The 12,500-nt window shown below is 40.4% G+C and overlaps 1 protein-coding gene across 1 annotated transcript in view; it reads right to left on the reverse strand.

Annotated features, from left to right (window-relative positions):
- The window catches only part of LOC113815151 (major facilitator superfamily domain-containing protein 6), a 22,920-nt gene that overhangs the window by 5,176 nt on the left and 5,244 nt on the right, over positions 1-12,500 (reverse strand). The window contains exons 2-12 of the mRNA XM_027367244.2: positions 11,307-11,423; positions 10,703-10,825; positions 9,911-10,125; positions 8,469-8,567; positions 5,644-5,788; positions 5,267-5,382; positions 4,553-4,685; positions 2,921-3,006; positions 2,059-2,227; positions 622-766; positions 1-10 (exon numbers count right to left, since the gene is read on the reverse strand). The exon at positions 1-10 is cut by the window's left edge and continues 142 nt beyond it. Coding sequence (XP_027223045.1) covers positions 1-10; positions 622-766; positions 2,059-2,227; positions 2,921-3,006; positions 4,553-4,685; positions 5,267-5,382; positions 5,644-5,788; positions 8,469-8,567; positions 9,911-10,125; positions 10,703-10,825; positions 11,307-11,423 — 1,358 coding nt within the window. The remainder of the gene's footprint in view (positions 11-621; positions 767-2,058; positions 2,228-2,920; positions 3,007-4,552; positions 4,686-5,266; positions 5,383-5,643; positions 5,789-8,468; positions 8,568-9,910; positions 10,126-10,702; positions 10,826-11,306; positions 11,424-12,500) is intronic.

Raw genomic sequence — 12,500 nt, forward strand, 5'->3', positions numbered from 1 at the left:
CCACGGGTTCCTGGGAGAGGAGATAATAGGATAAAATAGAGGAAAAAATATAAAATAGAAGGGAAAGGATGTGATAGGAAAGGCAGTGGTGGATGCCAGGGCGTCGGGGGAGGGGCTGAATTCCGTTATTGAGATGGATTGCGCCCCTCAGTCATGTAATGCATGGTGTGTAGAAACAATATTGTAATTCAGGCAATGGCGGAAGCAGAAGTTGATGGTAAAATGTATGGGAAATAACAGTGAGTCGTGAAATATCTTCTCTCTCCTTTCATTCTCTGGGTCTATCTATATCTCTGGTTGTCTATCTGTCTGCCCCTCCCCTCTCTCTCTCTCCCTTTACCTCTCCTTCCTATCTTTTTTCTTCCTTCCTTGCTTCCTTACCCCCCCCCCCCTTTCCTTTCTCCCTCTTCCTTCCACCTTCCCTGCACCTCTCCTTACTTCCACCTTCCCTGCACCTCTCCTTACTTCCACCCTCCCTTCCCTCCCTCTATCCCCCCCTTCCCCTCTTCCTCTCCTCCCCACTCTCCCTCCCTCCCTCCCTCCCTGCCTCCCTTACACAAACAAACCACATCCATAACCTCCACCAACACACGCGGGAGCAACCACCCCGACTGGACTCACGTGATGTAGGCGTAACCAAACATCCTGACGGCGTAGGCGAGGAAGGACACGAGAAAAACGTTGTGTCGCCCCATCTTGTCCACAATGGGGTCGGCCCAGAACAACATCGGGATGCTGATCATGCAGCCGGTCGTCATGGTCAGCCCTGGGGGGAGAGAGGGGGAGGGGGGGCGTTATCGCGAGGAAGGTTAAGGGGAAAAAAAGATGAATTCATGAGGAAGATTAAGTCCGCGAGGTTTAAGTCCGCGAGGAATATCAAGAGTGCAAGGAAGTTGAAATCTTGAGGAATATCAATGTGAGGAAGACCATATCAGCAAGGAATAAGAAAAGTCAGCAAGCAAGATCAATTAAGGAATCTCAAGTTTGTGAGGAAGATAATTCCACTAGGAAGATCTGATCCGCGGGGAACACAAGATCTGCGTCTGTTGACCTGATGAATTATGGGCTGATGATGGTCCAGTTTTACGTCCTTAGCAAGGGCTAGGACGGTACTTAATTGCATGTACAATAGATATGACAGTGAAAGACCGTTACTCTGACCGTGAGACCTAAACTCGGACCGTGACCAGCTGCCGGTTTGTCAGAATTGTGCGAGGCCCGACCCAAAGAATATTCGTATACTTGACATGCATAAAAAAGAAAATAAATGCATATTTATCAGTCTAGACATGTATATCAACCGGGCAAATAGATAGGTAAATGTATATCTATCAGATATATGGACAGATATGCCTTTATTTCTGCATCTGTATTTATGAAAATTCATTGGGTCGGGCCTGGTACAATTTTAACAAACTGGCCGCAGGACTCGAATCGTGACCGCTGCTCTACGTCGTCGCTCTGGACATTACAGTTATAAAAATCGGAATTACAAGATCTCGATCACTTTGATGGACTAGAAACGTAAAGTGAAGAAATAGATTTGAATGCATCATCAGGGGGACGTGATTTGAATAAACTGAATGCTCTCGACTAATGATAAAATGTATAAATCGAAGAAAGTGTTTCAAATGTATTACTATGGGGAATCGCGGGTTCAGAATCAGCATAAGACGTTACTAGTCACTTTATGGAACAACCCTCTAATATCGAACTAACAAAAATATTCCTAGTCTTGATGATGAACAAAATACCATTAGTTCTTACGCAGCCTGAGCTATTTAAACGCTAGAATGTTGTTTAAAAGCATTGGCAGGAAATCACTGGTCTTGGTTCATAACAAAACGCCACTGATCTGTTTGATGGCAATGCGGTGACATAACATTTCCCTCAAATGCACGGTTCAAAATTCAGAACAAAAGGCCATGCATAAGTTTGCTAAAAATAAACATACAGACGGAATACATCTGGTTTTAAACCCACCGTCGGGAAATAATACACTCTCCCTTCACAACAATTAACTTCCCAAGCCATAAATATCTCAATTCCTTGACTCACCGAGCAAGTAGTTCGGCGCATTCAGCTCCTTCAGGTAGACGAACAGGTAGCTCTCGATGAAGCCGTAGTTGGTGCCCATAATAAGAATCAGGATCATGAAAATGTCGATCTCCACCCTCGTTATGATTTCCTTCAGCCCCTTCGTCAGGCTCTCCTCGGGCAGCTCGACCTGGACACGGGGGGGAAGCTGGGTTAGAAGGACGAGCAAGGTGGGTGCAGGAAAGGGGGCTTATGCGGGTACGACATATGGAGGTTGATGTCTGCGAGGGAGGAGGTAGGTGGAGTGATATATGTGGATATTTACATATATATATACATATATATATATATATATATATATATATATATATATGTGTGTGTGTGTGTGTGTGTGTGTGTGTGTGTGTGTGTGTGTACATATATATATAAACATATAATATACATATATATGCATATAAAGAAAAAGAAAAAGAAAAGAAAAGATAAGAAAGAAGGAAGAAGAAGAAGAAGAAGAAGAAGAAGAAGAAGAAGAAGAAGAAGAAGAAGAAGAAGAAGAAGAAGAAGAAGAAGAAGAAGAAGAAGAAGAAGAAGAAGAAGAAGAAGAAGAAGAAGAACAACAACAACAACAACAACAACAACAAATTATATATATATATATATATATATATATATATACATATATACATACATATATACATACATATATACATACATATATATGCATACATATATATACATACATATATATACATACATATACATACATACATATACATACATATATATATATATATATATATATATATATATATATATATATATATATATATATACTGCATACATATACACATACATACATAACGCGACCAAAACCCCCACTCACTTCCAGAGGCAACCGGGACACCAGGAAGACGGCCAGCAGCAGCAGGGCGTCGCCGAGGTAGAAGGCCGGCATGTAGTCGATTACACCTGCGGGAGCGAGGAGGACGGCGTGAGGGCGAGGGGAATCCAGGAGAAATGTTGTGTGGGGGAAAAAATGTTATAGTAGGGGGGGGGGGGAAATGCTATAGTAGCGGGAAAAATGCTATAGTAGGGGGAAAAAATGCTATAGTAGCGGGAAAATTATGGGAATCTAGGGGATATGTAGGATAAAAAGGCTATGGTAGGGGGAAAATGATGGGAATCTAGGGGATATGTAGGATAAAAAGGCTATGGTAGGAGAAAAGTGATGGGAATCTAGGGGATATGTAGGATAAAAAAGCTATGGTAGGGGAAAAGTGATGGGAATCTAGGGGATATGTAGGAAAAAAGGCTATGGTAGGGGGAAAATTATGGGAATCTAGGGGAAATGTTGTGGGAAAAACTATGGTAGGGAGAAAATTATGGGAATCTAGGGGATATGTAGGAAAAAAAGCTATGGTAGGGAAAAAATGATGGGAATCTAGGGGATATGTAGGATAAAAAGGCTATGGTAAGGGAAAAGTGATGGGAATCTAGGGGATATGTAGGATAAAAAGGCTATGGTAAGGGAAAAGTGATGGGAATCTAGGGGATATGTAGGAAAAAAGCTATGGTAGGGAAAAAATGATGGGAATCTAGGGGATATGTAGGATAAAAAGGCTATGGTAAGGGAAAAGTGATGGGAACTAAGGGAAAATTATGCTGAATAAAAAATAAGGTTAGGGAAAAAGCATGGGAATCTAGGGGAAATGTTATGGGAAGAAGGCTATAGTAAGGGAAAAAGAATGGGAATATTGGGAAAATGTGGGGGAAAAAAGACTATAGTTAGGGAACAAAGGATAGGAATCTAGGGCAAATATTGTGAGAAAAAGGCTAAGGGAAAAGTGAAGAAAAAGCCTAAACTAATCTTTCCAAATTTTCAAGACCAACATTCCATAGTCAAAACCCACTTTAATATGAAATTAGACATATATCCCGCAACTAAAATACAACATATACTCGAAACACTGCCAAGTGACAACCCAACTCCCGAATTAGCAATTCCATATTCCACACGACCATATCTCAACCACCATACCCCAACAAGGCCTTCAGACTCCGTAAAATAATAATAATAATAATAATAAAAACAAGATAGCCAAACTTAAGGAGAACCTACATAAAACACCGAGGACCTTTTAGCTTCAGACTCCGTAAAATAATATAAAAAAAACAAGATAGCCAAACTTAAGGAGAATTTACATAAACACCGGAGGAACTTTTAAGCTCAGTGTTTTCCAAACTGGGGTCCGCAACATATATCATAAGGGTACGTGAACAAACGAGGAACACACACACATAAACAAAAAAAAAAAATCTTTTCTATTCGTGTATTAAATTCGAATTATTGACCAACGCTCCTGCAATAAGGTCTTAATTACTATATTATCTGCACTACCCTAAACAGAAGTTTGTTTAGCCATGGTGGACGGGGGAAGGGGGTACGTAACAGTACAAGAAGGATAATTTACGGTACAGTTGGCGAAAATGCCTGGACAAAAATGGCTCAGCTCACCCGTCTTCTCTCCGATTCTGTCGATGATGATGCCGGCTATGAGCGGGATGATGGAGAAGCCCACCATGGTCATGACGCGCTGTTTGCCGAACTCGCCGCCCTGCTTGTTGATCTGCGCAAGCGTCACGGCGTCCTGGGGGGAGGGAGGGGGAAGGTGAAGGTGAAGGTGAAGGTGAAGGTGAAGGTGAAGGTGAAGGTGAAGGGGAAGGGGAAGGGGAAGGTGAAGGGGAAGGGGAAGGGGAAGGAGAAGGGGAAGGGGAAGGGGAAGGGGAAGGTGAAGGGGAAGGGGAAGGGGGTGGGAGTGGGGAGGGGAAGGGGAGGGTGTGTGTAAGTGCTTGGGATTCATGCGATTTCTTTCTGTGTGTGTTTGGTTATTTTTTTCATTCTCTAACTTTCTTTTCTTTTTTTTCTTCTCTTTCTCTTTCTTTCTCTCTCTCTCTCTCTCTCTCTCTCTCTCTCTCTCTCTCTCTCTCTCTCTCTCTCTCTCTCTCTCTCTCTCTCTCTCTCTCTCTCTCTCTATCAATGTATATATCCATCAATCAATCGGTACATATATACTGATTGATCATATATTCGATTGATCAATGCACTGATCAACTAACTGCCTGACAGATCGCTTTGTGTAATCATTACTTCCTTAGTGATGCATAAACTCATTCTCCACACTACAAACAGCCTACGTCCTCCCTCTCCCCTCCCCGCATGGCGACTGACCATCATGGTGAAGGATGAACCGAGGAAGAAGGTCGCGATCAACCGAAGCACGAAGTAACTCCAGAAGGTCATGGGCGGGGCATTTTTGTCCAGCATTTCGTGGCAGGTCTTCTCCCCTGGGACAGAAAAAGAAAGAAATGAATAGATAAAGAGATAAAGAGATTAAAGAATGTATCGTTGAGCGTGTAAATTGCCTTTTCCACGCCATTTATGAAATACGAATTAGTTGTAAATATCTCAAGAACGTATTCTCAGGCAAAATCTCGAAGGGGATACAACAAATCACATTTTCTAAAATCAAATCAATAAAGATATTCATATTCTATACGAAAACCTCGCACACATATATAAGTGTGACCAATTCATTATTTAAGTACCGAAAACTTGACACTTCATCGGGCAGGGGGAGTTGCAGGTAAGATTATTGTACACGTTTCCCTCGAAGTCAATTTCCCGCCAAGTGTGAAAGCACTGCTGGCCCTCCTCCATCCACGGTGCGAATAGAGTCCCGTTTATCTTTATCTGTGGCAAAAATAAAGTAAATAAATGAGAATATAAATAAAGAATAAAAAAATAAGATCAGATGGCTATTTTAACTATAATGGGTAAGGGATACAATAAGGGGAAATGAGTTTGTATGTCCTTTCCCCCTCCAAAAAATATAGGTTAAGAATGATGAGGATTCTTACTCGTACGTGATAAATATTACACGAGTATTGTTAACCTAACCCCGAACAAAATGTTTCATATCGTTGAATTACTCCTAAAACTGTAACTAGAGGTGTTTCATATCGTTGAATTACTCCTAAAACTGTAATTAAAGGAAGGTATCACATTAATACATTTTTACAAGTATACATATAAACATACACATCAATAATAAATACAAATAGAGCTGCAACTTGAAGATTAACGGAAAACGCAATCATCAGCTGATCCTCCGAGTGTTGCCGCCTGAGCGACTCCAAAACGTTCTCCTTCCTACAGACTAACATGGTCGCAGGATGACCGTGGATATTTCTCTACTCTGTAGTGGAAACCTCAGGCAGGGTTTCCTAAGGCAGGTTCTGGCGTGAACTCTCATGCCCTCTGGCCCGTTGCATGGCGCAGGACTGGGTAAGAGTAGGGTGGGTGGCACAGATGCCTTACCGGGTTTGGTACAGTCGAGAAACCCGCGTAAGAAACAAAAGAAGTAATTTTTATTGCGTTCCTGCCCGGCAATAGTAAGTGTAATACTCAACGCTGAATTAAACGCATTTGAGCATTCAAAATTTGGGGCGATTCTTACACAGCTCTGACTGCTTTACTCTGAATAAAGGGCTTTATAAACAGACAGCGACAAGGAGACAAGAAATTTTCTCCACAAAAAGAATTATTAGTAATAATGGAGCTTCTTCAATGCTCTCGAACCTTCTTTGTCCAGGCAACTGTGTTTAAAAGTGTGATGACTTAGCTATACAAAATTACGAGGATTACTATCACATTTCTTAAAGAAATTCGATATTGTTTGAAACTGTACGGACGACAGTATTATAATGTCCACAAAGGATTTACGTCCATTGTGACATATTTATCAGTTTTCTTTTTCTTCTCTTTTTAGGCTTTTAATTGAACGATGAAGATGAAGATCAAACACATGAGAAGCATATGAAGTATCATACTATTGTAAATGAGAACACAGTACATTATATCATCTTACTCTTACAAAACGTAACAGTGCACGTGCCAACAGAGGCCATACTAGGTAAACAAGCGATAAGGACATCAATATTTATAAATCTGCAAGACCTTTTCTTCCTGTTTACAAAATCACAAAGAGCTGCATCCAGCGGCAACAAACTATCTGACTAGCACGTACGCTGAACAATTGGCAGTGTGACGCTGAATACACTGAACAGGCGGTTAGGGAGGGACGGCCGCTGCATTAGAGATTGTTCATTTTTTTTTTTTTTTTTTTTTTGCCTCTCTGTCTCCCTCGTTCTCTTTCAGTCTCTCTTGCTTTCTGCTTCTCTCTCGCTCTTTCTTATTTGTTTGTTTGTTTCTCTCTCTCTCTCTCTCATTCTCCCCCCTCCCCCTCTCTTTCTTTCTTTTTTCCCTCTCTTTTTCTCTGCCTTCTTCTCTTTCTTATTTTTCTCTCTCTGGTTTTCTTTTTCTTTCTGCCTGCCTATCTGCCTTTCTCTCTATTTCTTTTTCTCCTACTTTCTCTCTCTCTCTCTCTCTCTCTCTCTCTCTCTCTCTCTCTCTCTCTCTCTCTCTCTCTCTCTCTCTCTCTCTCTCTCTCTCTCTCTCTCCATCTTCGAATATAATGTTCTCCATTTAGTTGAAAAAATGAAAGAGGCAGCGTTATATTAGACCGTTTTACCAATATTTTTCACCTTGAAGTTGTGGCTTCAATCTGATTTTGGTATAAAAGGACAAATGACAGGAACAGGATGATAAATACAAATTTTGTTATGCAAATGGTCTTTGAGGGAAAAAAATATTCTGAGATATCTCTATCGAAAACATACAGAGTTAAAGAAAAGTTTATTTGAATAGAAGAAATGTAAATATTTACTGAAAGAATGGCAAAGAGTACTTTGATCATTATGAGATTTTTCAGCATGTTAACTTCAGAAGTGAAATATATATGATTAGCTGTGTCACATAATAGAATGACACTTGCAATGAGGCCGATGACGTGACGACAGATAGATATAGGCCTATATATATTTTGTTTTTCTTTCTTTTTCTTTTTTTCATAAAGTCGTATCAAAAGGCAGCTATGTGTTTATAGGTTCTGTTTGAACAAAAATCTAGAATCTATAAATGTTCTCCAAAGATGTTAACGTGTCATCTGTTACGAAATGAAGGTTAATCCGGCATTAAAGTTAACGAACAAGCGGGAAATACAATGGGAATATGGATAGAAATAAATAATAAAGTAGAATTGGAAAAATGGGCCTAAAACATACAGCAATGCATCTAAAAAAAGACATTTTATATCTACTTACCTACCTACCTACCTACCTACCTACCTACCTATCTATCTATCTATCTATCTATCTATCTATCTATCTATCTATTAACTGCGGTCAGTCACCCTAATGACACTCACTCAATACCTGACATTAAAAATCTACTATGAAATTATTTTCATCCCCCTTGACCTGACACAACATACATAAAACTTATATCTATTAAAAACGAAAGCAATTATTACCTTATCCGTGGCATTGTAAGAGTTGCAGGTTGTTGTGAAAGCATTTGACAGGCACAACTGCACGTCTTCGGGTGCGTTCTCGCATTCGTATTTGCAGAACTGGGAATAAAGTCAGATTTACCTGTTTTTAGTGCGTGATATATTTCTCCATCAAAAAAATATTGATAAAGACGTAAATACAGCATATTTTTTCAAAACATAAGACATTTAGGTTTGATAAAAGACGAGTACAGTTTGACATATACATAAAAGTCAAGGTACATATAGTCAAGTAACTCCACTTCCATTTAGCTTCTTGGAACCAAAATCGATTTTTCCCCAAGAATATTCTGACGGCTAGCAATGGTAAAGAACTTTTTTTATTAATAAGTAAATAAGGGGAATTTTATATTACATCTGATGATTATAACAATATTGAGTAAATTGAATAAATAATTATCTAGCTATATCTGATAACTCAAAGGGCACTCATTGGCAAAACGTGATAACATCATTATCTCTGCACCTTTATTTAACCGTCAATCTGTACATATGATGGTATTTTTTCAGTGCATTATCTTTGGAAATGGTCCAGTGATAATGATGCTTGAAAAAAAAAAAAATAAACAAATGCAACAAAGGAAAAATAAATAAGAAAAATAATATTAGCTATGAAGAAAGACAAAAAAGCAGGGCTTAGCTCGAAAGCTGCCAACTAGGAATTTCATCAAGATTGAGAGGAGCTACCTGTTTCAAACTACCTTGATCTGAGTAGAGCACACTTGTTTTTTTTATTCATTTATTATCATTATTTATCATTATTATTATTTTTTTTTACAGCAGGCTCCGCTCTTTTTGCTTGGTTCGTTCGGTAAGTTTGATATCCTTTACCTTAAATGACCTGTTATTATGAAAGGTAAAGCTTTACCTTCACCATATAAACCCAAACAGTTTGGGTACTTTGAATTTATTTTATAGACATCAAAATAATTGTTAAATGTCAAAAATATAATGATTTTGCTCATTGGCCTGTAACTATGCCTTGGGAAAGATTTACAGAAAATGACCCTGCATATGATAATATTCGCCCCCGGAAGTCTTTACTACCCTCTAGACAAATTAGTCATTCTTTCATAATCATCATCATTTATAAGTACTTTCCAATGCTCACAATCTTCAGTATTTGTACTTCTAGGATTACTGGTTGTCCATGATTATATTTCAGACAATTTAAGTAGTTTAAAATAAAATATATAGCTGGTAGTGGCGAATGGCCAGTACTTTTGGGCTGTCGGCTTACGGGTGAACTAAGGTATCTGTAAACTACGTAAAACATCTCATTTAGGAATAATAGTTCAGACGAGCCAAGCACATCGTTCCTCGGGAGCAGGCTAGCCAACCGAATCGAGGAAAGTGGGCGGGGGCGTCTTCCAATACATCAACGATAAAAGTGTGATATTCACCCTTATGGTTAGCGCTGCGTCGGTGTTGTTCCTGAGGTCATAGCAGTCGTCGCACTGCTCCCACACGAGGCTATGACCCCCCGTGTCACACTCGAAGGTGACGGCGTTTCCGGGCACGGGGGGCACCTGCAGCATCAGGGTATGGAACACGCCCGTGAGTATGATGTTGATGATGAACATGATGTTGTACTTGCCGAATTTGTCCGCGATCATGCCTGGATGAGGGGAGGAGAGGGAGAAGGTTGGGTTTCGGTGTGCGGGGTCGAGGGGGTTGTTCGCGTCACATGTATAAGCGCATACGAGGACAGACAAACATGTGATAGACGCAGACGCACAAGCACACACACAAACACAAGCACACACAAACACAAGCTCACACAAACACAAGCACACACACACACACACACACACACACACACACACACACACACACACACACACACACACACATACACACATACACGTTTCCCCCTCTCCACACAAGCACAAATACTTCTCCCACCCCAAAAACAATCACACACAAACACAAACCGCCAGCAAGCACTTTCCACAAGCCTTCAAGATCTGCATAAAAGGACGTATATAACCGCCACCAACAAGGTACAGCCACGATCAAAAGTCTTTTAACGAATTGAAGCTTCGAATCCGTCTCATCCTATACAAAAAGTATGGCATGAAGCCGATGTTCGAAGCGGAATTCGAACCATGTTTCACAAGAATTTTGACTGCGACTGTACACGCCTCACAAGATTAGATTAAAAGGACTTAAATAAACAGAAAAGACTTCCTTACCTGTCGCAGGAGGACCCAAAAGCGAGGCAATCGGAAGCACAGCGTACATGATGGCTATTTCTTCGACATTAAGGCCCAGCTGCTGCATGTGGAGGGTCAGGTACGGGATGAAGGCGACCACTCCTGCAGGAGGAAGGGCCGAGGGTCATGTGGTTTGGGGATTGTTTGTTTGTTTGTGTGTCTGTCTGTTGACGATTCGATGTCTCGATGTCTCTCTATGTCTTGTCTGTCTGTCTGTTGACGTTTTGATGTCTCTCTATATCTTGTCTGTCTGTCAGTCTTTCTGTCTCTCTTCCGAAGCAAATATCAAAATCAACCTTTACTGACAGACGCTAGTTCATTAGTTCATAAGTCAACTAATTATGAACAAGCTTCATGTTCACAGTGTCACTAACGTAAATTTAAATATCAGCAATTTCTATTACTCTTCCGAAAAAATAGCTTCCGGCTCTTATCTTCAAGAACTATCTGTAATTATGCAGCTATCACTCTGAATTAATTTGATATACAGTGAGAGAACCACCTTGTTCTGATATATCCAACCCGGAGAAAAGTGAACATACCAAACCTGAGGAAATCCCCAGATGATGCCAACACGACCCACCTCCAGTGAAAAAGAAGATGATGCACTTGATGGGGATGAACCGCTTGTCTATCGTGAACTCCTGCTTGAGCCAGTGGCCCCAGCCGCGCCACTCTCGGGGGGGCTCGTTGCTGTTCTCTGCAGAGGGAGTGGCGCCTTGGTTAGCAAGGGTGTTCTTAAGTGTATACAGACACACACATACATACATATATGGATGGATGGATGGATGGATGGATGGATAGATAGTGGCACCTTGATTAATAAGGGTGTTAAGTGTATACACACATAGATAGATAGATAGATAGATAGATAGTGGCACCTTGATTAATAAGGGTGTTAAGTGTATACACACACATAGATAGATAGATAGATAGATAGTGGCACCTTGATTAATAAGAGTGTTAAGTGTATACACACAGATAGAGATAGATAGATAGATAGATAGATAGATAGATAGATAGATAGATAGATAGATAGATAGATAGATAGATAGATAGATAGATAGATAGATAGATAGATAGATTGATAGATTGATAGATAGATATAGATATATAATTGTCATTATTGTCCTGGTTGATTGTGCTGCCATAGACATCTGTGTCTATGTTTCTCTCGCTTTCATTATCCATCTAAATGCTTTCTCTTTCTCTCTCTTTTCTTCCCTCCTCCTCTCCCCATCTCTTCATCTTCCCCTCACGCCTTCCTCTTTTTTCTCTTGTTGTTTTGTATTAAGCGAGATGGGCGTTCATGAATGAGTAGGCGAATATTTTCAATTGTCCTCTGACTTGTAAGGGAGAGAGTGAGAGTGAGAGTGAGTGAGTGAGTGAGTGAGTGAGTGAGTGAGTGAGTGAGTGAGAGAGAGAGAGAGAGAGAGAGAGAGAGAGAGAGAGAGAGAGAGAGAGAAAGAAAGAAAGAAAGAAAGAAAGAAAGAAAGAAAGAGAAAGAGAGAACGAACGGCATACAAAGAGACACCAAGAAGCCTTTAAAAAAACAGTGGATCTGGCAGGAGAAAAAGTGATTAGTCTCAGGAAAACAAAAACAAGAAAAGATTAATGGTTTAGACGGAGAGAAGACGACGCGCCAATGGATAGCTCAGTTCCATGATTTCCATATAAGAACTTGGAAGAAGGGAAGAGGATAGAGCGAAGGTAGGAGACAGAGGAGAGGGAAAGAGGATAGAGCGAAGATAAGAGACAGGGGAGAGAGAAAGAGGAA

Source organism: Penaeus vannamei, chromosome 36, assembly GCF_042767895.1.
Source record: "Penaeus vannamei isolate JL-2024 chromosome 36, ASM4276789v1, whole genome shotgun sequence".
In the NCBI taxonomy this organism is placed as follows: Eukaryota; Metazoa; Arthropoda; class Malacostraca; order Decapoda; family Penaeidae; genus Penaeus; species Penaeus vannamei.